Raw genomic sequence first — 27,874 nt, 5'->3', positions numbered from 1 at the left:
TGGGAGGTCAAGGCAGGAGAATGGCATGAACCCGGGAGGCGGAGCTTGCAGTGAGCCGAGATGACGCCACTGCACTTCAACCTGGGCGACAGAGCGAGACTCCGTCTCAAAAAAAAAAAAAAACAACCAACATTATAAAGACTGTTGGCAGGAAAGAAGGATTCTTAGGCACCTTCTGCTGAGGTTCTGACCACTATATAAGCTGCCTAATGGGCAAGTGACCTCTAAAGTTATCCACTGACTCCAAAATTCCCAGAATCTGATTTCTCACACACAGTGAGGTGGGGTGATCCTTCTTTTACTATAATCCTGACTACTGGCTGGGCTCAGTGGCTCACTCCTATAATCCCAGCACTTGGGAGGCCGAGACAGGTGGATCACAAGGTCAGGAGATCGAGACCATCCTGGCTAACACGGTGAAACCCCGTCTCTACTAAAAATACAAAAAACTAGCCAGGCGAGGTGGCGGGCGCCTGTAGTCCCAGCCACTCGGAGGCTGAGGCAGGAGAATGGCGTAAACCCGGAGGCGGAGCTTGCAGTGAGCTGAGATCTGGCCACTGCGCTCCCGCCTGGGCGACAAAGCGAGACTCCGTCTCAAAAAAAAAAAAAAAAAAAAAAAAACCCCAACATTAGGCCGGCTGGTGGCTCACGCCTGTAATCCCAGCACTTTGGAAGGCCGAGGTGGGCAGATCGCGAGATCACAAGATCGAGACCATCCTGGCTAACACAGTGAAACCCCAACTCTACTAAAAAAATACAAAAAATTAGCTGGGCGTGGGGGTGGGCGCCTTTAGTCCCAGCTACTTGGGAGGTCAAGGCAGGAGAATGGCATGAACCCGGGAGGCGGAGCTTGCAGTGAGCCGAGATGACGCCACTGCACTTCAACCTGGGCGACAGAGCGAGACTCCGTCTCAAAAAAAAAAAAAAAACAACCAACATTATAAAGACTGTTGGCAGGAAAGAAGGATTCTTAGGCACCTTCTGCTGAGGTTCTGACCACTATATAAGCTGCCTAATGGGCAAGTGACCTCTAAAGTTATCCACTGACTCCAAAATTCCCAGAATCTGATTTCTCACACACAGTGAGGTGGGGTGATCCTTCTTTTACTATAATCCTGACTACTGGCTGGGCTCAGTGGCTCACTCCTATAATCCCAGCACTTTGGGAGGCCGAGGCAGGCAGATCATCTGAGATCAGGAGTTCAATACTAGCCTGGCCAACATGGTGAAACCCCATCTCTACTAAAAATACAAAAATTAGCCAGGCATGGTGGCATACGCCTATGATCCCAGCTACTTGGGAGGCTGAGGCAGGAGAATCACTTGAACCCGGGAGTCAGAGGTTGTAGTGAGCTCAGATTGTACCACTGTGCTCCGGACTGGGCGACAGAGTGAGACTCCATCTCAAAAAAAAAAAAAAAGAAAATCCTGGCTACCTTTGTGACGATACTGTGTCACTTGGAGTTCCTGGGCCTTATAATAGAGCGTAGGGCAGGGGTCAGCAAATCTTTTCTGTAAAGGGCCAAATTGTAAATTTTTTTTTTTTTTTTTTGAGACAGAGTCACTCTGTTGCCCAGGCTAGAGTGCAGTGACATGATCTCTGTTCATTGCAACCTCCGCCTCCCAGGTTCAAGTGATTCTTCTGCCTCCGCCTCTTGAGAGCTAGGATTACAGGTACACACCCCAAAGCCTGGCTAATTTGTGTATTTTTAGTAGAGACAGTGTTTCATGTGTTGGTCTTGAACTCCTAGTCTCAAGCAATCTGCCTGCCTCAGCCTCTCAAAAGTACTGGGATTACAGGTGTGAGCTACTGTACCAGCCTCCAAATTTTTAATATTTTATTTTATTTTATTTTATTTATTTTTTTTTGAGACGGAGTCTTGCTCTGCCGCCCAGGCTGGAGTGCAGTGGCCGGCTCTCAGCTCACTGCAAGCTCCGCCTCCCGGGTTCACGCCATTCTCCTGTCTCAGCCTCCCGAGTAGCTGGGACTACAGGCGCCCGCCTCGTCGCCCGGCTCGTTTTTTGTATTTTTTAGTAGAGACGGGGTTTCACCATATTAGCCAGGATGGTCTCGATCTCCTGACCTCGTGATCCGCCCGTCTCGGCCTCCCAAAGTGCTGGGATTACAGGCTTGAGCCACCGCGCCCGGCAATTTTTAATATTTTAAGCTGTGTGGGCCGTATGGCTTCTGTTGTACCTACTCTGCTGTTGGTGGTACAAAAGCAACCAAAAAAAAGGAGTATTACCTACTGTGTTCCGTCATACCCGTAAAACTATTTACAAAAACAGTTATCAGATTGGATTTCTCCCACCCCTGTGATAGCCGGTGGGTCGTGGCCTCTAGTTTGGCAGAAGCAGAGGCTCTACAGACTAGATATACAGAAGGTAAGATGATGTTCGGGCAGTCTGGAAAAAATTCACAAATCTCAGCTTCTACAACGAAGTCTCAACAGTCGGGCCTTTTGGGTTCCATGTTTCTCTTTTTTTTTTTTTTTTTTTTTTTTTTTTTTTTTGAGACGGAGTCTTGCTCTGTCGCCCAGGCTGGAGTACAGTGGCCGGATCTCAGCTCACTGCAAGCTCCGCCTCCCGGGTTTACGCCATTCTCCTGCCTCAGCCTCCCCAGTAGCTGGGACTACAGGCGCCCGCCACCTCGCCCGGCTAGTTTTTTGTATTTTTTAGTAGAGACGGGGTTTCACTGTGTTAGCCAGGATGGTCTCGATCTCCTGACCTCGTGATCCGCCCGTCTCGGCCTCCCAAAGTGCTGGGATTACAGGCTTGAGCCACCGCGCCCGGCCCATGTTTCTCTTAAGGACACTGCAGTTTCTGTCACTTAGGCTTAGAACTTCAGGGTCTTTTTTTTTTTTTTTTTTTTGTGGGGGCAGTCATATTTATTGAAGTATAATTTACAGAACAGTGAAGTTTATCCTTTTTCTGTATATTCTGTGCTATCAGTTTTGACAAATGCTGTCATGTCATCGCCACTCTAGACAAGATATAGAACAGTCTCATCACCCCGCAAAACTTCCCATGCCCCTTTGTTGTCTACACTTGGCCCCAGTTCCAACCCTTGACAACCACTGATCTATTCTCTGTCCCTATAGTTTTGCTTTTCCATTATGGCATTTAAATGGGATCACACAGTATGGTGCCTTTGAGTAGGGCATCTTTCAGTTACCAGAATGCATTTGAGATTTGTTCATTGTGGCATACATCCGTAGTATGTTCTTTTTATCGCTGAGTAGTATCCGTTTGCATTGATATACTACTGTTCATCTGTTCACCCATTGAAGGATATTTGTGTTGATTACAGGATGTGGCAATTATGAATAAAACTGCTATAGACATTCATATATAGGTTTTTGTGTGAATATAAGTTTTCATTTCTCTTGCTAAGTACTAAACCTAGAAGTAGGATTGTTAGGTTGTATGATAGGTATCTATTTAGCTTTGTAAGATGGGAAACTTTTCCAAAGTGGCTATATTATTTTACATTTTCACCAATAATGAATAGTTGCTTCTTACCCTTGCCAGTATTTGATATTAGGTTTTCTGAATTTCAGACATTGTAATGTGTATTTAATAAGTTTTAATTTGTATTTCTTTCTTTTTCTTTTTTTTTTTTTGAGAGAGAGAATCTCACTCTGTCGCCCAGGCTGGAGTGCAGTGGTGCAATCTCAGCTCAATACAACCTCTGCCTCTTGGGTTCAAGCGATTCTCCTGCCTCTGCCTCCTGAGTAGCTGGGATTACAGGCATGTACCACCACACCTGGCTAATTTTTTTTTTTTTCTAGTAGGAACGGGGTTTCACCATATTGTCCAGGCTGGTCTCGAACTCCTGACCTCAGATGATCTGCCCGCCTTGGCCTCCCAAAGTGCTGGGATTACAGGCATGATTTTTTTGTTTGTTTGTTTGTTTTTGAGACAGTCTTGCTCTGTCACCCAGGCTGGAATGCAGTGGCACCATCTCGGTTCACTGCAACCTCTGCCTCCCGACTTCACCCAATTCTCCAGTCTCACCCTTCCGAGCAGCTAGGATTACCAGGCGCCCGCCAGTATGCCTGGCTAATTTTTGTATTTTTAGTAGAGACAGGGTTTCACTATGTTGGCCAGGCTGGTCTCGAACTCCTGACCTCAGGTGATCTGCCCTCCTCAGCCTCCCAAAGTGCTGGGATTACAGGCTTGAGCCACTGTGCCCGGCCTTAATTTGTATTTCTAATTAATGCTGTCTAATGACTATTAATATGGTGAGTTATAGTAATTGATTTTACTATTTTTTAAATTTTTTTTTTTTTTCGAGACGGATTCTCACTCTGTTGCCCAGGCTGGAGTGCAGTAGTATAAGCTCGGCTTACTGCAACCGCCGCCTCCCAGGTTCAAGCAATTCTCCTGCCTCAGTCTCCCAAGTAGCTGGGATTACAGGCATGTGCTGCCATGCCCGGCTAATGTTTTTGTGTTTTGGTAGAGACGGGGTTTTACCTTGTTGCCCAGGCTGGTTGTGAACTCCTGAGCTCAGGCAGTCTGCCCACCTCAGCCTCCCGAAGTGCCGAGATTACAGGCGTGAGCCACTGCACCTGGCCTATTTTTTATTTTTTTTGAGGCAGGGTCAGGCTCTTGTTGCCCAGGCTGAAGTGTAGTGGTGCAAACATGGCTCACTGCAACCTCCACCTCCCGGGCTCAAGTGTTCCTCCCATCTTAGCCTCCTGAGAAGCCACAGGTATGTGCCACTGCACCTGGTTTTTTTTTTTGTTTTTTTGTAAAGACAGGGTTTCACCATGTTCACCAGGCTGGTCTTGAATTCCTGGCCTCAAGCAATCCATCTGCCTTGGCCTCCCAAAATACTGGGATTACAGATGAACCACTGCACCTGGCCTTTTTTTTTTTTTCAGTTAGACATTTTGCTATCCAGGCTGGGAGCGGTAGCTTGCTCCTGTTATCCCAGCACTTTGGGAGGTTGAGGCTGGTGGATTGCTTGAGGCCAGGAGTTCAAGACCAGGCTGGCCAACATGGCAAAACCCCTTCTCTACAAAATGTACAAAAATTAGCCAGGCGTAGTGGTACACATCTGTGGTCCCAGCTACTCAGGTGGCTGAGGCAGGAGAATCACCTGAACCCAGGAGGCGGAGGTTGCAGTAAGCTGAGATCGCGCTACTGCATTCCAGTCTGGGTGACAGAGTGAGACTGTCTCAAAACAAACAAAAAAGCCCATATTCGCCTATCCAATAGTAGTTGATTTTAGAATGTTGAGTCAGCCTTGCATTCCTGGGATTAAACCCCTGTTGGTCATGGTATATTTTATTATTATTTTTTTTTATTATTGATTTTTTGTTTTGTTTTGTTTGTTTTTGAGACGGAGTCTTGCTCTGTCGTCCAGGCTGGCGTGGCGTGATCTCGGCTCACTGCAAGCTCCGCCTCCCGGGTTCACGCTGGTCCCAAGCTGGGACTACAGGTGCCTGCCACCATGCCTGGCCAATTTTTGTATTTTTTAGTAGAGACGGAGTTTCACCGTGTTAGCCAGGATGGTTTCGATCTCCTGACCTCATGATCTGCCTGCCTCGGCCTCCCAAAGTTCTGGGATTACAGTCGTGAGCCACTGTGCCCGGCCTTGTTTTTTTTTTTTTTTTGAGACGGAGTCTCGCTCTGTCGCCCAGGCTGGAGTGCAGTGGCCGGATCTCAGCTCACTGCAAGCTCCGCCTCCCGGGTTCCCGCCATTCTCCTGCTTCAGCCTCCCGAGTAGCTGGGACTACAGGCGCCCGCCACCTCACCCGGCTAGTTTTTTGTATTTTTAGTAGAGACGGGGTTTCACCATATTAGCCAGGATGGTCTCGATCTCCTGACCTTGTGATCCACCCGTCTCGGCCTCCCAAAGTGCTGGGATTACAGGCTTGAGCCACCGCGCCTGGCCTTGTTTTTTTTTTTTTTTTGAGACGGAGTCTCGCTCTGTCGCCCAGGCTGGAGTGCAGTGGCCGGATCTCAGCTCACTGCAAGCTCCGCCTCCCGGGTTCCCGCCATTCTCCTGCTTCAGCCTCCCGAGTAGCTGGGACTACAGGCGCCCGCCACCTCACCCGGCTAGTTTTTTGTATTTTTTAGTAGAGACGGGGTTTCACCATATTAGCCAGGATGGTCTCGATCTCCTGACCTTGTGATCCACCCGTCTCGGCCTCCCAAAGTGCTGGGATTACAGGCTTGAGCCACCGCGCCTGGCCTTGTTTTGTTTTTTAAGACAGGAAGGCTTGCTCTGTCACCCAGGCTGGAGTGCTAGTGGCGCAATCTCAGCTCACTGCAGCCTCTGCCTCCCTGGTTCTAGCGATTCTCCTGCCTCAGTCTCCTGGGTAGTTTGGATTACAGGCACACGCCACCATGCCTGGCTAATTTTTGTATTTTTAGTAGAGATAGGATTTTACCATGTTGGCCAGGCTTGTCTCAAACTCCTGACCTCAGGTAATCTGCCCACCTTGGCCTCCCAAAGTGCTAGGATTACAGGTGTGAGCCACCACACCTGGCCAGTGTGTTGTCTTTTAACTCATTGCTAGATTTAATTTGCTAATATTTTATTGAGGATTTTTGTGCCTAAGTTTATGAGAGGTGTTCATCTATAGTTCAGTTTTTTTTTTTTTTTTTTTGGGCTCTCCCACGCCCCTGATAATCCCAAATCCTAGTGATAACTGTCTGCTCCATTTCATTCTGATTTCTAAAATGGAGGGAACTCCATTAGACCCTCCTTATGTCTTACCTGATATCCTAACTGGTTCTCTGTGTCTAGTGTCTCCTAAACTCTATCCTACCTACATCTTTCTGCCAAATTAAAGGAAAAAAATTCAGACCGGGCGCAGTGGCTCACGCCTGTAATCCCAACACTTTGGGAGGCCGAGGCGGGCAGATCACCAGAGGTCAGGAGTTCGAGACCAGTCTGGCCAATATGAGAAAACCCCGTCTCTACTGAAAATACAAAAATTAGCCGGGCATGGTAGCACGCACCTGTAATCCCAGCTACTCGGGAGGCTGAGGCAGGAGAATTGCTTGAACCTGGGAAGCAGAGGTTGCAGTGAGCCGAGATCATGCCACTGCACTCCAGCCTCGGTGATAGAGCAAGACTCCATCTCAAAAAAAAAAAGAAAAAAAAAAACAGTTCAGTGGTTCTTATTGCTTACCTACATTAGTCAAGCTCTAGGCAGGAAACAGTGTACTCAAAGGGTTAATTAAAAACTCTTTAATGAAGGGATTATTCACAATAGTGTGAGTAGTAAAGGAAACATACAAGGGATGGTGGAGCACCCAGGGACTGGCAAGGTAGTGTCACCACGCCAGGTGCAATGATGGAGCGGGGATGTGTCACTGGAACCTGGCAAAAGCTATGGTCATGGAAGAGAGGGGTCCTCCAAAGGAGCTGTGACCTTGGTTAAGGAACACAGCTCCTGCCAGAACCACATCCTGGCAGGGAGAGAAGGCAGAGAATAAACACCTTGGCCTTTCTTCTCGCTGATCTCTTCCTGGTTCTTTCTCTTGGCTGGACTCAGATGGAAGCCAGAGGACCTGGAGCCCAGGCCTTTAGAGACTGACCTGACTCCAGGGACAAAAAGCGGGGCAGAGAGGATCAGGTAGGGAAGGAGGAGCAGACCAAGAATACCGAGCACACCCACCTGTCAAAATCCAAACTCCTGAGATGAACCCTTCATGCCACCAGCTCTGGCTCCTACTCACCTTGCTAACTTGTCACCCCTGAAATTAGGACTTTTAATCTTTTTATGTCCCACAGCTCCCTTGTTAGCTCCTCAGGAAAGGTGAGACATATGAACAGATTAGTATTGGTTTTGAACAGTGGATCAGAGGCGAACAGTCACCCCCCAGGACAGACAGCAGAAGGAACTTCCCTGGCTCACATTCATCACGAAGGATGGAAGAAGAGTTGCTCCACACATGCACATGTTACAAAATGACTTTTTTTCTTTCTTGTTTTTATAGAGGCTCAGAGTAGCAAAGTAACCTGCTCAAGGTTTCCTGCTGGTTGCAGCAGGTCATGCACACAGCCAGGCATGGAATCCTGGGAGAGTTACCTCACCTCTTTGAGCATGTTTTCTCATCTGTACAACCGGGTTGCCTGGACCCAGGGACGGACTAAACACTGGCTGGCCTATTAAACTCACTTCATATTAGCTCAGAATTATGACCTTCGTATTTCTACCCAACTTTTGAAGAAGAGACATCTAAGTCACAGATAGTTAATAGATACCTTTTTTTAAGAAAAAGATTCCCTATGTGCTGACTCATATCTAATTGGCCAGGCCCAATTATAGGTATTTTACAAATATTAACTCAATCCTTAAATCCCCTGTGAGGTAGATAAAATTTCCCCATTTTACAGATGAGGAAATGAAGATACAGAGTGACTAAGGGACTTACTGAGGTCGCTCAGCTGGTAAATGACAGAGCCAGGATTTGAACTCAGGCAAGGCCTTGTGAAATTGTATATAGCCTGTCTTGCCAAGGCACCCTTCATTCCTGACCAGGATGTGGTGATGGGAAATGCATGTGGCCTTGGCAGGACTGGGTTTATGGAGATCTTTGAGGCATGTGAAGGATATGTGCAAGGATGTTAAAGAGTGGGGAAATTTTAGGGGTGAGAAAGCGTAGCCACTGAAATAAACAAGGAAAACCAGCTCTGCCTGCTTGGGCAGGAAATAGCTAGTCAGCAAGCCTGCCTGCCTTCATGCCATCTGGCTTCCTCGGGGACCAGCCAGTACCCCTTTATGGGTGTTTGGATGTTAATGAAGCTTCCTCTTGAGTCAGTGGCAATAAAACAGGTTATTAAAATTTTTTCTAGTCCATTCTGTTGTTTTAAGCTACCGATACTTACATATATTTTTTTCACTTCACATTGGCTCAAAATTATTATCCTCATATTCCTAAACAGCTTTTGAAGAGGAGGCATCTAAGTCGGTCATAGATACGTAACAGATCTTAAAAAAAAAAAAAAATTCCCTATGTAGTGGGTATATATAGTCCCTATATATACCCAAATACAACCAGAGTTAGAAGGAACAGTGTGAGAGTGGAAGAAGTGTGCCCTGGTCATGAATTTACAGAAGACATGGACTGTGTCTCACTCCCTTAGCCCTGTAACAGTTGGTAATTAGTGACCAACAAAATTTGGGTTGGCACAGTGGCTCATGTCTGTAATCTTAGCACTTTGGGAGGCTGAGGCGGGCGGATCACCTGAGGTCAGGAATTCAAGACCAACCTGGCCAACATAGCAAAACCCTGTCTCTACTAAAAATACAAAAATTAGCCAGGTATGGTGGCGCATGCCTGTAATCCCAGCTACTCGGAAGGCCGAGACAGGATAATCGCTTGAACTCGGAAGGCTGAGGTTGCAGTGAGCCAAGATCATGCCACAGCACTCCAGCCTGGGTGACAGGAGACTGTATCAAAAAACAAAACAAAACAAAAAACCTTAAGTAGAATCTCACTGTTTATCTAATGCTGCATACTTGACACTGTCAAGATCCTATAATAGCCATAACTTGTAAATAACCAAAACACCTGTAAAAGCAAACAGTGACCAAAATAGCTGAAGGGAGTCCAGGACATGAAAATTGTAGAAGATAACTGTGTGCTTGACCCATTTTCTAAGAAAACTAGAAGAGAAGGCTGTAAGGGCAGAATTAGCAGAGAAAAGAGAGAGGGTGGCCAGGCTCAATGGCTCATATCTGTAATCCCAGCACTTTGGGAGGTCACGGCGGGTGGATCACCTAAGGTCAAGAGTTCAAGACCAGCCTGGCCAACATGGTGAAACCCTGTCTCTACTAAAAATACAAAAATTAGCTGGGTATGGTGGTGCGTGCCTGTAATCCCATTTACTTGGGAAGCTGAGGCAGGGAGAATCGCTTGAACTGAGGCGGCGAAGGTTGCAGTGAGCCGAGATTGCACGATTACGCTCCAGCTAGGTGACAGAGTGAGACTCCATCTCATAAAAAAAAAAGAAGGAGAGAGATGGAGAAAGTAGAAAAGGAAAGCGAGGTGACTGAGTGGCCATAGACACTGTTTATCATCAGAAAGAAAGAAAAATGGTTAAGATAAAACAGAACCTCAGTGAGAGTACAGGAGGCAAGCCAGCTTCACAGTCACAGAGAGTGAAGATAAGAGGCACGAATTGGCAGGGGTCTGGACTTAGAGGCAGCCCAAGTCATGCATAATTTAGTGGTTCACAAAGGAGCAGGTGTACTTCAGGTAGAATCGAGCAGTACAGGATGCTATACCGGGCTATGCTGACAAACCATCCCCTAACATAGACATTTTATTAGCCCAGTATACTTGTGTCTACAGTAGGAGGAAAAGAGATGCTGGGCTTGAAAATGAAATTAAGAAAACAATTTTGCCAGCCATGGTGTCTCACACCTATACTCCCAGCGTTTTTGGTGGCCGAGGTGGGAGGATCACTTGAAGCCAGGAATTCAAGACCAGCCTGGGCAACATAGTAAGATGCTGTCTCTATATATTAAAATTAAAACAAACAAAAAAACCTTTTTTATTAAAAAAACCAGGCTCAGTGGCTCACGCTTATAATCCCACCACCTTGGGAGGCTGAGCCGAGAGGATCGCTTGAGGCCAGGAGTTTGAGACCAGCCTGGGTAACACAGCGAGACCCCATCTCTACAAAAAAATAAAAAATTAGGATGGGCTCGGTGACTCATGCCTGTAATCCCAGCACTTCAGGAGGCACAGGCGGGCGGATAAGCTGAGGTTAGGAATTTGAGACCAGCCTGGGGAACATGGTGAAATCCCGTCTCTACTAAAAATACAAAAAAATTAGCCAGGTGTGATGGCGCATGACTGTAATCCCAGCTAGTCAGGAGGCTGAGGCAGGAGAATCGCCTCAGCCTCAGAGCTTGGGAGGTGGAAGTTGCAGTGAGCCAAGATTGAACCACTGCATTCCAGACTGGGTGATAGATCAAGACTCTGTCTTAAAAAACAAACAAACAAAAGTGCATGTCCTAAATGCCACTAGATTGGGGGGGTTTGTTTTTTGGAGTTTTTGGTTTTCTTTTTTTTCTTTTTCTTTTTTTTTTGAGACAGGGTCTTGCTCTGTCACCCAGGCTAGAGTGCAGTGGCATGATCATAACCCACTATAGCCTGAAACTCCTGGGCACAAGTAATCCACCTCAGCCTCCCAAAGTGCTGGGATTATAGGCATGAGGCTTTGCACCCAGCCGACACTGAATTGTTCACTTTAAAATGGTTAATTTCAGCTGGATACAGAGTTTCAGTATGGAATGATGAAGAAGTCCTGGAGGTGGGTGTTGGTGATGGTTGCTCAATACGAATGTGTTAGTGCACTGAACTGTACACCTAAAAATGGTTTAAAATGGTAAATTCTATAATGTACACTTTTCCACTTCCCAAAAAAGATTGTAGCCAGGCACCATGGCTCATTCCTGTAATATCAGGAATTTGGGAGGCCAAGGCAGGAGGATTGCTTGGGCCCAGGAGTTTGAGACCAGCCTGGGCAACATGATAGAACCCTGTCTCTACAAAAAATACAAAAAATTAGCCAGGTATGATTAGCGGCCACTTGCTTGAATCTAGGAGGTGGAGGTTGCAGTGAGTTGAGATCACACTACTCGACTCCAGCCTGGGTGACAGAGTGAGAGTCTGTGTCAAAAAAAAAAAAAAAATCCAGGTGTGGTGGCTAATTTGAAATACGGTTCTTTAAGTTATAAGTGGTCCTGGGCCGAATATGCAGTTGAAGTGCTCTCCCTGGATTTGGCTAGATCAGATAGCTTTTGCTGCTGTCCCATTAGTAGGACCAGAGGTACATTTATATGTCACTTTGTGTTTGAAATGCAAGCTTTTTATTTAAAAAGTGAGGAGGGATTCCTTTTAGAACCACATTTTCCTTTTTTGTTGTTTTTGTTTTTGAGACAGTCTTACTCTGTCACCCAGGCTGGAGTGCAGTGGTGGGATCTCGGCTCACTGCAAGCTCTGCCTCCCGGGTTCACACCATTCTCCTGCCTAAGCCTCCTGAGTGGCTGGGACTACAGGTGCCCAGCACCATACCCGGCTAATTTTGTTTTTGTATTTTTAGTAGAAACGGGGGTTTCACCCTGTTAGCCAGGATGGTCTCGAACTCCTGACCTCATGATCCACCCGCCTCAGCCTCCCAAAGTGCTGGGATTACAGGCACGAGCCACTGTGCCCGGCCTTTTTTTTTTTTAAAGTATTCTCCTTTATCCCCTTTCTCTACTCTAGTTTCCCTATCCCCTGTAAATGTATTTAGTATATATCCTTTTGTTTGTAAAAGATCCTGTGAAGCATTTTGTTTCTGTGTATGTGTGTGGGGTTTTGTTTTGTTTTGTTTTGTTTGAGACAGAGTCTTGCTGTGTTGCCCAAGCTGGTGTGCAGTGGCATTATCTCGGCTCACTGCAACCTCTGCCTCCCGGGTTCAAACAATTCTCCCGCCTCAGCCTCCTGAGTAGCTGGGACTACAGGCACGCACAATCACACCCAGCTAATTTTTTTTATTTTTTAGTAGAGATGGGGTTTTGTCATGTTGGCCAGGCTGGTCGTGAACGCCTGACCTCAGGTGATTCACCTGCCTCTGCCTCCCAAAGTGCTGGAATTACAGGTGTGAGCCACTGCACTCAGCCTGTGTGTGTATTTTTAGTTTATATAAATAATGTATTAGAGCTCACTGTGTTTTATTTTTTTTACCAAGTTCATTCATGTGACTGTATTCATCTAGTATTGTTTCTAACTTGCAGAGAACTCCAGTGGGTACATCCCCCACACTTTACCTGCCCGCTTCTGACCCCCAGATTGTCTCCAACTCTGCATCTCAGACATGATGTGGTAAATATCTTTGTATACCTTATCAATGGATCCCTATGAGAATTTCTTTGGGAACACACACACATTTGTGAGTCATAAAATGCAGTTTTAGTTATAAATAAGGCCAGATTACTTCTTATTTGGAACAGCTGTACGATTCTATATCACTATCAGCAACACATGAGGATAGAACCTCCAGTATGTTTTCAAAGGGTAACTTTGGTGTTTCATGGACAAACGTGGCCATCAGAAGCTGGTGACACCAGTGAGTGGGCGCATCCAGAAAACACTTTACTGAGCGCAGTGAATTCATTAATTTATTCATTCACTAATCAGTGGAGGGCCTGCTGTGTTTGTGGCCCTGAGGACACAAAAGAGGAATAAGTTTAGTTCCTATTGCAAGTGTATAGAAGGTCCAGAGGGAGGAGCTCCTGGTGGTGGACCACCACCACAGTCAGAAAAGATTTACAGAGGAGGGAAGATGCAGGGTAGAGAGGAGTTCCAGGAGTTGGTCATCTCAAAGAAAACAGAAGCTGTGCTATGCAGAGGGACCCACCGCAGTCTTAATTTTTTTTTTTTTTTTTTTTTGGTGTAGGCACAATGTGGCTTGCTCCTGTAATCCTAGCACTTTGGGAGGCCAGAGTGGGCAGATCACTTGAGGCCAGGAGTTTGAGACCAGCCTGGGTGACATAGTGAAACCCTGTCTCTACAAAAAATGCAAAAATTAGCCTGGCACAGTGGTGTGCACCTGTAATCCCAGCTACTCGGGAGGCTGAGATGGGAGAATCCCTTGAACCTGTAAGGTTGAGGCTGCAGTGAGCCATGATCAAGCCACTGCACTCCAGCCTGGGCAACAGAGCAAGAATCTGTCTCAAAATAAAAATTGTGATAGTGACCAAGATCAGTAGTAGTTAGCTTTTTAAAGGTAATCGGTAGGCCAGGCACAGTGGCTCACACCTGTGATCCCAGCACTTTGGGAGGCCAAGGCAGGCGGATCGCCTGAGGTCAGGAGTTCAAGAGCAGCCTGGCCAACATGGTGAAACCCCATCTGTACCAAAAATTTAAAAATTAGCCAGGCATGATGGTACACGTCTATAGTCCCAGTTACTCGGGAGGCTGAGGCACGAGAATTGTTTGAACCCAAGAGGCGGAGGTTGCAGTGAGCTGAGATTGTGCCACTGCACTCCAGCCTGGATGACAGAGTGAGATTCCGTCTCAAAAAAGAATCAATAAATGTAATTGGTAAACAAAGAGACTGTATGGTATTTATAAAATTATTGGTAAAATGATGTTACTGAAGGAAATACATAGAAGTTAAAATAGTTGTGTTAGAGATTTTTCCCTCTTAATGACAGATTTGTCCTTTTAATCATAGTACAGAGGGTGAGAAGGTTCAGGAAAGTGTACATATGACAAACAGGACATTTTGTTATGGCTCCAAATGTAGATAATTTTTCGCATGTGTTAAACATAGCTCAGAGGTTCTCATCTGGTGGCTATACACTAGGATCACCTGAGGGGCTTTAAAAGTGAATGATAAAAGTGAATGGTAGGCCGGGCGCGGTGGCTCAAGCCTGTAATCCCAGCACTTTGGGAGGCCGAGACGGGTGGATCACGAGGTCAGGAGATCGAGACCATCCTGGCTAACACGGTGAAACCCCTTCTCTACTAAAAATACAAAAACTAGCTGGGCGAGGTGGCGGGCGCCTGTAGTCCCAGCTACTCGGGAGGCTGAGGCAGGAGAATGGCGTAAACCCGGGAGGCGGAGCTTGCAGTGAGCTGAGATCCGGCCACTGCACTCCAGTCCGGGAGACAGAGCGAGACTCTGCCTCAAAAAAAAAAAAAAAAAAAAAAAAAAGTGAATGGTGAGGTCAGGCACAGTGGCTCACGCCTGTAATCCCAGCACTTTGGGCAACCGAGATGGGCGGATCACTTGAAGTTGGGAATTCAAGACCAGTGCCCCTCCACTCCAGCCTGGGTGACAGAGTGAGACTCTGTCTCAAAAAAAAAAAAAAAGTGAATAATGGTCACCTCACTTCCATCAGAATGGCTAACCAACAAAAAGCACCAGAAAGTAACAAGGGTTGGTGAGGACGTGGAGAAATCAGAAGGCTTGCACACTGTTGGAGGGAATGTAAAATGTACAGCCACTGTGGAAAACAGTATGTGGTTCCTCAGAAAATTAAAAATCTAATTACCGTGGCCTGGCAATTCCACTTCTGGGTATATGCTCCAAGCAAATGGAAGCAGAGTCTAGAAGAGATTCTTGTTCACCATGTTCATATCAGTATTATTCACAGTAGCTAAAATGTGGAAGCAACCCAGGTGTCCATTGATAGAGGAATGGATCGGCCATACAATAGCATATTACTCAGCCTTGAAAAGGAAGGAAGTCCTGACATATGCTACAAGGTTCATAAGGGTGAACCTTGAAGACATTATGCTAAGCGAAATAAGCCCATGACAAAAGCACAAATAATGTATGATTTCACTTATATGAGGTATCTAAAGTAGTCAGATTCATAGAGATAAAGTAGAATAATGGTTGCCAGGGGCTGGGGCGGGGGTAGAGGGAATGGGAAGTTATGATTTAATGGGAATAATGGGTATTATTTAATGAGTTTTTAGTTTTGCAAGGTGAAAAGAGTTCCAGAGATGGATGGTGGTGATGGTTACACAACAATGTAAATGTATTTATTTATTTACTTATTTATTTTATTTTATTTTGAGACAGATTCTTGCTGTGTTACCCAGGCTGGAGTGCAGTGGCTTGATCTTGGCTCACTGCATCCTCTGCCTCCCAGGTTCCAGCAATTATCCTGTCTCTGCCTCCCGAGTAGCTGGAATTACAGGCACACGCGACCAGGCCCGGCTAATTTTTGTATTTTTAGTAGAGATGGGGTTTCACGATGTTGGTCAGGCTGGTCTCGAACTCCTGACCTCAGGTGATCCACCCTCCTCTGCTTACCAAAGTGCTAGGATTACAGGCGTGAGCCACCGCGCCCAACTGTAAATGTATTTAATACCACTGATGTATATACTTAAAAATAGTTAAGATGGGCTGGGCGCTGTGGCTCACGCCTGTAATCCCAGCACTTTGGGAGGCCGAGGGGGGCGGATCATGAGGTCAGGAGATCGAGACTATCCTGGCTAACTCAGTGAAACGCCGTCTCTACTAAAAATACAAAAAATTAGCTGGGCGTGGTGGCGGGTGCCTGTAGTCCCAGCTACACAGGAGGCTGAGGCAGGAGAATGGGGTGAACCCGGGAGGCGGAGCTCCTGTGAGCCGAGATTGCACCACTGCACTCCAGCCTGGGCGACAGAGCGAGACTCTGTCTCAAAAAAAAAAAAAAAAAAAGTTAAGATGGGCTGGGTGTGGTGGCTCACCTGTAATCCCAGCACTTTGGGAGGCCAAGGTGGGTAGATCGCTTGAGCTCAGGAGTTCGAGACCAGCTTGGCTAACATGGCGAAACCTCGTCACTACCAGAAATACAAAAATTAGCCAGGGGTGATGGCACACACCTGTAATCCCAGCTACACATGTGGCTGAGGCAGGAGAATCGCTTGAAACCAAGGAGGGGGAGGTTCCAGTGAGCCGAGATTGGGCCACTGCACTCCAACCTGGGCGACAGAGTGAGACTCTATCTTTAAAAAAGCAAAAAATAGGGGCCGGGCGCGGTGGCTCAAGCCTGTAATCCCAGCACTTTGGGAGGCCGAGATGGGCGGATCACGAGCTCAGGAGATCGAGACCATCCTGGACTAACATGGTGAAACCCCGTCTCTACTAAAAATACAAAAAACTAGCCGGGCGAGGTGGCGGGCGCCTGTAGTCCCAGCTACTTGGGAGGCTGAGGCAGGAGAATGGCGTGAACCCGGGAGGCGGAGCTTGCAGTGAGCTGAGATCCGGCCACTGCACTCCAGCCTTGGCGGCACAGCGAGACTCCGGCTCAAAAAAAAAAAAAAAAAAAAGCAAAAAATAGGCGGGGCGGGGCACGGTGGCTTATGCCTGTAATCCCAGCACTTTGGGAGGCCGAAACGGGCGGATCATGAGGTCAGGAGAATGAGACCATTCTGGCTAACATGGTGAAACCCCATCTCTACTAAAAATACAAAAAAAATTAGCCAGGTGTGGCGGCGGGCCCCTGTAGTCCCAGCTACTTGGGAGGCTGAGGCAGGAGAATGACGTGAACCCAGGAGGCGAGCTTGCAATGAGCGGAGATCACGCCACTGCACTCCAGCCTGGGCAACACAGTGAGACTCCGTCTCAAAAAAAAAAAAACTGAATTTTATGTATATTGTACCACAATTTAAAAAATTACATTAAAGTTTAAAAAGAGAAAAAATGATGGTGATGTGGCCCACATCACTCTCGTCTGATTCAGTGGGTCTAGGGTCACCAGTGACGCTAATACAGAGTGGGGAGCTGCTGGTTTAGCTGAGGGAAATGTTGGATGGGGAACCTGGATATTCTGAACACACCTACATCTCATCTTGGTTTTCTCACATGACATTGATCCCAAGCAAAGGACTTTTGTTTGGTTTTATTATTTATTGTATAACCCTTGTGATCAGAGGAAAAACTCTACAGTGAATAAGGCATAATCATGTCTCAGAAAATTTGGCAAAGTTCAAAAAAAATTGAAACAAAAATCATTCATAATCCCATCCACCTCAGCAGTCAATAAATTCAGGAGTATTCTGGTCCTTCTACAGCATTGAATAGAGATATTTTTACAGATATATTACAGATATCCTTATATATTCTCATACCTATTATACTTCTTTTGTGTGCTTTTTAAAAAAAAGCCCATACTTCTAATAGTGTGTGTTTTCCCCTTTCAGTGACTATGTGGTGAATGTCTTTCAGGTTATTGAGGGCCTTCTACTTCATGGTTTTCGGTAGCTCCACAGCATTCTTGTCTAACCCATTACTTGGACTGGACATCTAGATTGTCTCCCAGTTTTTCATTATGATAGCCAATGCTATAGTAAATATCTGTGTACAAAAAAACCTTTTTTGAGACAGTCTCACGCTGTTGCTCAGGCTGGAGTGCAGTAGCACTGTCATAGCTCACGGCAGCCTGGACTCCTGGGCTCAAGCGATCCTCCTACCTCATCCTCCCAAATAGCTGGGACTATAGGCACATGCCACCATGCCGGGCTAATTTTTTTTTTTTTTTTAAAGTAGAGATGGGGGTTTCACTACATTGCTTATGCTGGTCTTGAATTGTTGATCTCAAGCAGTCCTCCTGCTTTGGCCCTGCCCAATGCTGAGATTGCAGACATGAGCCACCACACCCAGCCCAATAAAATCTTTTTAAGCATACGCTTTATTTTAGCCAGTTTGATGGAAAAAGTTTTTTGGTATTTTTTTTTCTAGTGAGCATTTTCCTACGTTTGCTACCATAAAAATTTTAATTATACTTAATCTATGTAGCAATTAGTTCTTTCACTTTCCTCTTGAACTGGTTTTTGTTTTCCATTCTTTTTTATTTTTTTTTGAGACGGAGTCTTGTTCTGTCACACACGCTGGAGTGCAGTGGCACGATCTCGGATCACTGCAACTTTCACCTCCCAGCTTCAAGTGATTCTCCTGGCTCAGCCCCTCGAGTAGCTGGGACTACAGGCGTGTACCACCATACCCGGCTAATTTTTTATATTTTTGGTAGAGATGGGGTTTCACCATGTTGGCCAGGCTGGTCTCGAACTCCTGACTTCAAGTGATCCACCCGCCTCAGCCTCCCAAAGTGCTGGGATTACAGGCATGAGCCACCGTATGCGACTGACTTCCTTCCTTCCTCCCTCCCTCCCTCCCTCCCTCCCTCCTTCCCTCCCTGCCTCCCTCCCTCCCTCCCTCCCTTCCTTCCTTCTTTCCTTATTTTTTTTTTTTAGACAGAGTCTTCCTCTTGTTGCCTAGGTTGGTGTGCAGTGGCACAATCTCGTCTGTCTGCAACCTCTGCCTCCTGAGTTCAAGCAATTCTCCTGCCTCAGCCTCCCGAGTAACTGGGACTACAGGCATGCACCACCACGCCCGGCTAATTTTGTATTTTTAATACAGACGGGGTTGGCCATCTTGGCCAGGCCAGTCTCAAACTCCTGACCTCAGATGATCTGCCCCCCTCGGCCTCCCAAAGTGCTGGGATTACAGGTGTGAGCCACCGCGCCCGGCTTCTTCTTCTTTTTTTTTTTTTTTTTTTTGAGACAGCGGATTCTCACTGTCACCCAGGTAGGAGTGCAATAGTGTGATCTCAGCTCACTGCAACCTCTGCCTCCTGGGTCAAATGATTCTCCTTCCTCAGCTTCCTGAGTAGCTGGGATTACAGGCATCTGCCACCATGCCTGGCTAAATTTTTTTGTATTTTTAGTAGAGATGGCGTTTCACCATGTTGACCTAGCTGGTTTTGAACTCTTTAGCTCAGGCGATCCACCCGCCTTGGCCTCCCAAAGTGCTGGGATTACCGGTGTGAGCCACCGTGCCTGGCCTCCACTCTTCTTTTTCTTTGTCATATATAGGATCATGAACTTTTACAGCAAGAAGGAACTTTAAAGATCAATTACTCCCCTTATTATACATTTAAGGCCTTGAAGGTTGAATGGTTTGACCAGGGTTACACAGAAAATTAAGTAGCAGAGCAGAGACTTAAATCCAGCTTTATTTATTTTCTGTTTTTCCTATCATTCAGTCTCCATGGAAGAAGAAGATTCTACAATTTTTCATCTTGGAACAGTATTTCTTTTTTCTTTTGAGACAAGGTCTTGCACTGTTGCCCAAGATGGAATGCAGTAGTGCAATTATTGCTCACTACAGTTGTGAACTCCTGGGCTCATGTGATCCTTTCACCTCAGCCTCCCAGGTAGCTAGGACTACAATGAGCGCATGCCACCACATCCGGCTATTTTAAAAATTTTTTTTTATAGAGATGATATTTTGCCATGTTGCCCAGGCTACTCTCAAACTCCTGGCCTCAAGTGATCTTCCCACCTCAGCCTCCCAAAATGCTGAGGTTACAGGCGTGCGTGAGCCACCATGCCTGGCCTTGAGCCATATTTCTTTTTCTTTTTTTTTTTTTTTTGAGATGGAGTCTTGCTCTGTCACCCAGGCTGGAGTGCAGTGGCCGGATCTCAGCTCACTGCAAGCTCCGCCCGCCCGGGTTTACGCCATTCTCCGGCCTCAGCCTCCCGAGTAGCTGGGACTACAGGCGCCCACCACCTTGCCCGGCTCGTTTTTTGTATTTTTTTTAAGTAGAATTGGGGTTTCACCGTGTTAGCCAGGATGGTCTCGATATCCTGACCTCGTGATCCGCCCGTCTCAGCCTCCTAAAGTGCTGGGATTATAGGCTTGAGCCACCGCGCCCGGCCTGAGCCATATTTCTTTTGTGCTTTTCTGGCAGAGAACTTGTTGCTTCCTTATTTGAAAGTAGCCTTCGCACTACTGCACTCCAGCCTGGGCGACAGAGCGAGACTCCATCTGAAAAAAAAAGAAGAAAGTAGCCTCAGCTGAGTGTCTTCTCCAGTAATAACCAGTGTAATGCTTGCTATTCTAGGAGCCATGTCTGACCAGGATGTTTGGAAGATCATATCCATGCCAGAGGCTCTTGTGAGGAGATGAGTTGGTAAAGAGAGAGGCTGGGATGAAGATGCTGCCAGGAGTGGGCGTGTTTGGGACTGGCAGCTCCGCCCGAGTTCTGGTCCCGCTGCTGAGGGCAGAAGGGTTCACTGTTGAGGCCCTGTGGGGGAAGACTGAGGAGGAGGCGAAGCAGCTTGCTGAGGAGATGAACATTGCCTTCTATACCAGCCGGACTGATGACATCTTGCTGCATCAAGACGTGGATCTGGTGTGCATCAGCATCCCCCCTCCACTCACCCGGCAGATATCCGTGAAGGCTCTAGGTACGCCCAGCAGGCCACGTCAGGGGCAGATCGTGTCTCCCTCTGGGCAGTCCTCTGAGGGTCACACCCCTCCTCTGAGCTCTCCTTCCTAGGCTCGCATCTGCAGAGAGGAGAACTCTGGGACATCACTTGTCCCTGAAGCAGTGCTTGGGGAGGGCATATTGGGAGTTCTTATAACTATAGGAGAAAAAAGACATAGTCTAACCTACCTCCCATCTATGAATCCCTGAACAGAAATTAAGGAAGTATTCTAAGAGATAGCCATCAAGGGGCTGGAGATGGTTGCCTCTCAGGCAACATAAACTTTGAGGTTTATGTGAAGTTAGAGGTCCGAGCCCTGGGTGCCAGGGAATTGGTTGTGACTGGTGTGTTTGTTCTCCCATTTCTGGGGCACACAGCACCACAGGAAGGAGAGGCTGTGTAGCAAGGCTACCATTTCCCATGTTTTGTCAGTGTTTGACTATAGTGAGCACACACCCTTCCTGCCAAATTGCAGTTTTGTATTGCCAGAGGACAGGAAGGCTCTGACAGCATTGGCTTTTCTGACAAGATCGGTTGACAGCCTGCTCACATGACATCTCCACTCCCTTGGGAAGTTTTGGCTTGGTAACCTCCTGCTCCTGGCTGGGTGTGGCCTGCTAAGCTGTTCTCCTGCAGTTCCCATTGGTCTTCTCTTTGTAGTCAACTGGAGTCAACTTCTTCTCTTTATCTAATATAAATCAGAACCTAGTTTAGTAAGTAAACCAGTAAACATTCAGCCAGCAATTTTTATTTTATTTTATTTTAGTTTAGTTTAGTTTGAGACAGAGTTTCACCGTTGTTGCCCAGGCTGGAGTGCACTGGCTCAATCCCGGTTCACTGCAACCTTCGCCTCCTGGGTTCAAGTGATTCTCCTGCCTCAGCCTCCCGAGTAGCTGGGATTACAGGCACCTGCCACCATACTCAGCTAATTTTTGTATTTTTAGTAGAGACAGGGTTTCACTGTGTGAGCTGGGATGGTCTCGAACTCCTGACCTCAGGTGATCCATCCGCCTTGGCCTCTCAAAGTGCTGGGATTACAGGTGTGAGCCATCGTTCCCAGCATTTTTTTTTTTCTTTTGAGACGGAGTCTCACTCTGTCACCCAGGCTGGAGTATAGTGGCGCAATCTCCGCTCACTGCAAGCTCCGCCTCCCAGGTTCACACAATTCTCCTGCCTCAGCCTCCTGAGTAGCTGGGACTACAGGTGCTGCCACCATGCCCGGCTAAATATTCTGTATCTTTAGTAGAGACGGGGTTTCACTGTGTGAGCTGGAATGGTCTCGATCTCCTGACCTCATGATCCATCCGCCTTAGCCTCCCAAAGTGCTGGGATTACAGGCATGAACCACCACGCCTGGCCTACATTTTATTATTATTATTTTTTTATTTTTTTAGATGGAGTCTCACTCTGTTGCCCAGGCTGGAGTATACAAAAAAATTAGCCGGCCATGGTGGTGCATTCCTGTAGTCCCAGCTACTCGGGAGGCTGAGGCAAGAGAATGGCGGGAGCCTGGGAGGCGGAGCTTGCAGTGAGCCGAGATTGCGGATTGCGTCATTGCACTCCAGCCTGGGTGACAGAGCCAGACTCCGTCTCAAAAAAAAAAAAAAAAAAAAATCAGCTGGGTGTGCTGTCACACACCTATGGTCCTTGCTACTTGGAAAGCTGAGAGGAAGGCTCTGCTTGAGGCCAGACCAAGACTGCAGTGAACCAGAATCACTGCACTCCAGCCTAAGTGACAAAGCAAGACCCTGTCTCCTAAAAAGAGGAAGAAGAAACTAAATCAGATTTTCAAAATACAGAACATAGAAATTATTTACCTGGGGCTGACACGATGGCTCACACCTGTAATCCCAGCACTTTGGGAGGCCAAGGTGAGTGCATCACCTGAGGTCAGGAGTTCAAGACTAGCCTGGCCAACATGGTGAAACCCCGTCTCTACTAAAAATACAAAAAAATTATCTGGGCATGGTGGCAGGCGCCTGTAATCCCAGCTGCCTTGGGAGGCTGAGGCAGGAAAATGGTTTGAACCCGGGAGGCAGAGGTTGCAGTGAGCTGAGATCGTGCCATTGCACTCCAGCCTGGGCAACAAGAGCAAAACTCTGTCTCAAAAAAAAAAAAAAGAAAGAAAAGAAAAGAAATTATTTATCTGGAAAATGTAGTTTCTATGTGAGTCTTTTTATTTATTTATTTATTTATCTGGGACAAAGTCTTATTCTGTTGCCCACACTGGAGCACAGTGGCTTGATCATAGCTAACTGCAGCCCCAATCTCCTGGGCTCAAGGGATCCTCCTACCTCAGCCTCCCAAGTAGCTGGGACTACAGGTACATGCCACCATGCCTGGCTTAGTTTTTATTTTTTTTAAATAGATACTAGGTCTTGCTATGTTGCCCAGGCTGATTTTGAACTCCTGAACTCAAGTGATCCTCCCACCTGGGCCTCCCAAAGTGCTGGGATTATAAGCGTGAACCACCATGCCCAGCCAAGTCTTAATATCCAAGTTCCAGTGGGCTTTTTTCCTCTGTATTTGTGACATTGGCTGAATCCCTCCCTTGGTGATGGTAATAAAATGTACTGTTGACAGAGCTGTACTGAGCCAGGTTCTTTACATATACTGCTTTGGTTGACTTAGTCCTCCTTTCTTCCCTGTAACTGGAAAATCCTGCTTTACAGTTAACAGTAGTAAACAAAAACCCAGAGAAGTTTAGAAATTTCCCAGGTCATCTAGCAATGAAGTGAGAGAGCCAAGATTTGAGCATAGGAATTTCTGGCTCCAAAGCTTGAGTCCAGCACCAATAATTGACTCTCCCTGGGCAGTCAGTTGTCTTGGGGCCCATCCATCACGTGGGACATCGGCCACTTCTTTTTTTTTTTGAGACAGTTTCGCTATTGTTGCCCAGGCTGGCGTGCAATGGCGCAATCTCAACTCATCGCAACCTTCACCTTCCGGGTTCAAGTGATTTTCCTGCCTCAGCCTCCCGAGTAGCTGGAATTACAGGCATGTGCCACCACACTCGGCTAATTTTGTATTTTTAGTAGAGACAGGGTTTCTTCCTGTTGGTTAGGCTAGTCTCAAACTCCTGACCTCAGTTTATCTGCCCACCTCAGCCTCCCAAAGTGCTGCAATTATAGGCGTGAGCCACCATGCCCAGCCGAGACATTGGCCATTTCTATAGTTTTCTTAGTTTTTTGTTGCAAGATTTATTGTCTGTAGTTACTATTGTTTCTGCTGCAAGCTGGCCCCACCTGAACCTGTGTGGAAAGAATCCATCTTGGTCCATCAGGGTAAGCTGCACCCTGCAGTGAGCCATCAGAAATAATCTGTCTTTCCCATTGCCCCATCTGAAAACATTCAGAAAATGTTCAGGGGCCTGAGGGAAGATGAACACCATGGTTACTGAAGATGCACGTACCTGGAGAAGGCACACTCTCGACTTGGTTACCCCAGGTCACAGGCATCCAGGCCTAAGGCTGCCCCTCCAACCAGGAAGTACCTGTGGAGTGCCAGAGTGGAGCCTGGATGGCCATGGAGGAGAAGCCCAGGTGCACACATTGCCCAAATGGGCTTCAACTAGAAGGGTAAGCACATGAATTAATCCAGACCAAGACTTGGTACTCCGTTTTCCACATTGCATATAGGCTCTGTGTAATGCTTTCAGTCTCGTTTCCTAACCCAGCCCTGCCTTCTCAGTCCTTCAGCATTTTGTGATCATTGCCTCTCCCCAGTCACCAAGTCCTTCTGCATAGCAGCTCCCATCTCTCATTCAGTGGCTAGAGCAGGATGAGCAGCTGAAAGACCACAGGAGACAAAGAGATCAAAAAGAACATTTTGGAGTGGCTAGGCATGGCAGCTCATGCCTTAATCCCTGCACTTTGGGAAGCCAAGGCAGGTGGATCACCTGAGGTCCAGGAGTTGGAGACCAGCCTGGCCAACATGGTGAAACCCTGTCTCCACTAAAAATATAACAATTAGCCGGGTGTGGTGGTGGGTGCCTGTAATCCCAGCTACTCAGGAGGCTGAAGCAGGATAACTGCTTGAATCTGGGAGGCGGAAGTTGTAGTGATCCGAGATCAAGCCACTGCACTCCAGCTTGGGCAACAGAGTGAGACTCTATCTCAATTTAAGAAAAAAAAAAAAAAAAAGGAAAATTTTGGAGGAGTGCACAGATCATGTATCAAGACCTTATGGGTGGGGCCTTTGTAAGGACTTCGGCTTTTATTCCAAGAAGCAATTGGACGTTGGAGAGCTTTTTCATGGGTTTTTGCCAGGGTGTTTACCCTTCCTGGCTTACTATGACTTGTAAACTTCTCTATGTGTCTAGTCCATACTGTTTTTTGGGCTTTCTAAGTTTTCTTTTTTTTTTTTTTTTTTTTTTTTTGAGACGGAGTCTGGCTCTGTCGCCCAGGCTGGAGTGCAGTGGCTGGATCTCAGCTCACTGCAAGCTCCACCTCCTGGGTTTACGCCATTCTCCTGCCTCAGCCTCCAGAGTAGCTGGGACTACAGGCGCCCGCCACCTCGCCCGGCTAGTTTTTTTATATTTCTTAGTAGAGACGGGGTTTCACCGTGTTAGCCAGGATGGTCTCGATCTCCTGACCTCGTGATCCGCCCGTCTCGGCCTCCCAAAGTGCTGGGATTACAGGCTTGAGCCACCGCGCCCGGCTCTAAGTTTTTTATTTAAGGTATTAGCACAGGTTTTCCTTTGACTTGAACCACATGAAGCTTGCAGGAACACTGCAGGTGTTAGTGTCTCATGGCAGCTCTTCCTCACGAGCTTTCATCTTGAAACATGGAGCAGTTTCCAGCTGCTCATCCTCTAGCACTCTCTTCAGGGCTTTGTCCAGCTTTGTTTAGCTCTGGGTGCGTGTTGACTGCAGCGTACCCAGAATGGGTGTGAGGGCAAAAAGGGTATTCTCACTTCCTTCCCGTCCTACCAGAGCCAACCATTTTCTAGCCTTGGGCCACTCTAACTTGTTGGACCAGTGTTTTCAGAAAACAATCTGCAGGGACTCTTAGGGCCCTCTCTAGAGTTATGACTAAGAGTGGGAGTTATGACTAGCCCATCCCCTAGAAAATAGGTTAGATTCCTTTGCCCCAAGCTGATGACCTAATAAATGCATGACAGCATAGAGACACATCCATGAAGTGTGCCAACCTCTCTAGCCCTCCTGTATTATTCAGGGTTCTCCAGAGAAACAGAACCAATAGGGTGTTTAAGAGAGAGATTTATTTGAAGAAATTTGGGGCCAGGCATGGCAGCTAACACCTGTAATCTCAGCACTTTGGGAGGCCAAGGCAGGAGGATCACTTGGGCCCAGGAGTTCTAGACCAGCTTATGCAACAGAGGGAGACCCCATCTCTACAAAAAAAATTTTAAATTAGCCAGATGTGGTGGTACACACCTGTGGTCCCAGTTACTCACAAGGCCAAAGTGGAGGATCGCTTGAGGCCGGGAGTTTGAGACTATCCTGGGCAACATAGCAAGACCCCACCTCTACAAAAAATAAAACAAAAAAATTAGTTCATGCAGTTGTGAGGCAGACAGGTCCAGAATCCTCAGGGCAGGTGGACATGCTGGAGATTCCTCCTTGGAACTTTGAGATTTGCTGTTGTGTCCTATTGTTAGGTATTGGGAAGAATGTGGTTTGTGAGAAGGCAGCAACATCGGTGGATGCCTTCCGGATGGTGACGGCCTCGCGCTACTACCCACAGCTCATGAGCCTGGTAGGGAACGTGCTGCGCTTCCTGCCTGCCTTCGTGCGCATGAAGCAGCTGATCTCGGAGCACTACGTGGGAGCAGTGATGATCTGCGATGCCCGCATCTACTCAGGCAGCCTGCTGAGCCCCAGCTATGGCTGGATCTGTGATGAGCTCATGGGCGGTGGGGGCCTGCACACCATGGGGACCTACATTGTGGACCTGCTGACCCACCTGACCGGCCGGAGAGCCGAGAAGGTGCACGGGCTGCTCAAGACATTTGTGAGGCAGAACGCTGCCATCCGTGGCATCCGGCATGTCACCAGTGATGACTTCTGTTTCTTCCAAATGCTCATGGGTGGGGGTGTGTGTAGCACAGTGACACTCAACTTCAACATGCCAGGCGCCTTTGTGCATGAAGTCATGGTGGTAGGCTCTGCAGGACGCCTTGTCGCCCGAGGAGCTGACCTCTATGGGCAGAAGAACTCTGCCACGCAAGAGGAGCTGCTGTTGAGGGACTCGCTGGCCGTGGGTGCAGGGCTGCCTGAACAGGGGCCCCAGGACGTCCCGCTGCTGTACCTGAAGGGCATGGTCTACATGGTGCAGGCCTTGCGCCAGTCCTTCCAGGGGCAGGGCGACCGCCGAACCTGGGACCGCACCCCTGTCTCCATGGCTGCCTCCTTCGAGGATGGGCTGTACATGCAGAGCGTGGTGGATGCCATCAAGAGGTCGAGCCGATCTGGGGAGTGGGAGGCTGTGGAGGTGCTGACGGAGGAGCCCGACACCAACCAGAACTTGTGTGAGGCACTTCAGCGGAACAACCTATGAACCTGCACCTGGGCTCCTTGCCACACGGCAGAGGGACCAGGGAGGGAACAGGAGCCAGATGTGACAGGGGCTTGGCCCTAGCAGAGATGGTGGCTTTCATTTAATGAGTCTGGGTGAAGCCAGAGGTGGCCCTGGGACTTCGCCCCCTCCAGCGACTCACCTGCTCCTCAGACTTGCAGGGTGGCAAATGTTCTTGTTGGCCAGGTTACCACGGTGTGCACAGGGCAGAGCTGCCGCTGGGCCTCCTCATGGCGATGCCAGTGAGTGGGACTCGGAAAGGCTCACCCTGGTGAGCCCCTCAGCCTGATCCGCAGTCCTAACGGTGAGAAAGCACAATAGGGCCAGCTCGGCTGAGGCCCGAGGAGAAATGATGAGAAGTTTCGTTTCCTTCTTGGGCTGGGACATCTCAGGAACAGTGAGGGCAACAAGCTGTCCCTCAGGGACCCTCACCTGCCCTCCCATGTGACCAGGCCCTTCCCAGGTGGGGACTGGGGCTTGCTTTATTAAGTGAGCTCTCAGGCTTTTGAAGTAGGACAGAGGGCCCTGATCTGGCAGAGAGGAGGCAAGGGAGGGCTTTAGAACATCTGAGAAATGTTAATAAATAATTTAGAAAATAGGA

At 47.6% G+C, this 27,874-nt stretch overlaps 1 protein-coding gene across 2 annotated transcripts in view; it reads left to right on the top strand.

The window, feature by feature from the left end:
- Nucleotides 1-27,874, top strand: part of GFOD2 (glucose-fructose oxidoreductase domain containing 2) — a 55,635-nt gene extending 27,761 nt beyond the window's left edge. The window contains exons 2-4 of one of the 2 annotated variants that reach the window (XM_033219719.1): nucleotides 12,756-12,843; nucleotides 20,367-20,712; nucleotides 26,357-27,874. In XM_033219719.1, the coding sequence (XP_033075610.1) occupies nucleotides 20,454-20,712; nucleotides 26,357-27,255 (1,158 nt within the window). In that variant the 5' untranslated portion in view covers nucleotides 12,756-12,843; nucleotides 20,367-20,453 and the 3' untranslated portion in view covers nucleotides 27,256-27,874. The remainder of the gene's footprint in view (nucleotides 1-12,755; nucleotides 12,844-20,366; nucleotides 20,713-26,356) is intronic. The other variant, XM_033219718.1, reaches the window with a different exon arrangement.

This window comes from Trachypithecus francoisi, unplaced genomic scaffold, assembly GCF_009764315.1.
Source record: "Trachypithecus francoisi isolate TF-2019V2 unplaced genomic scaffold, Tfra_2.0 Lachesis_group10, whole genome shotgun sequence".
In the NCBI taxonomy this organism is placed as follows: Eukaryota; Metazoa; Chordata; class Mammalia; order Primates; family Cercopithecidae; genus Trachypithecus; species Trachypithecus francoisi.
Note: the sequence above shows the minus strand (reverse complement) of the source record. Positions and strands in the feature narration are given on the sequence as shown.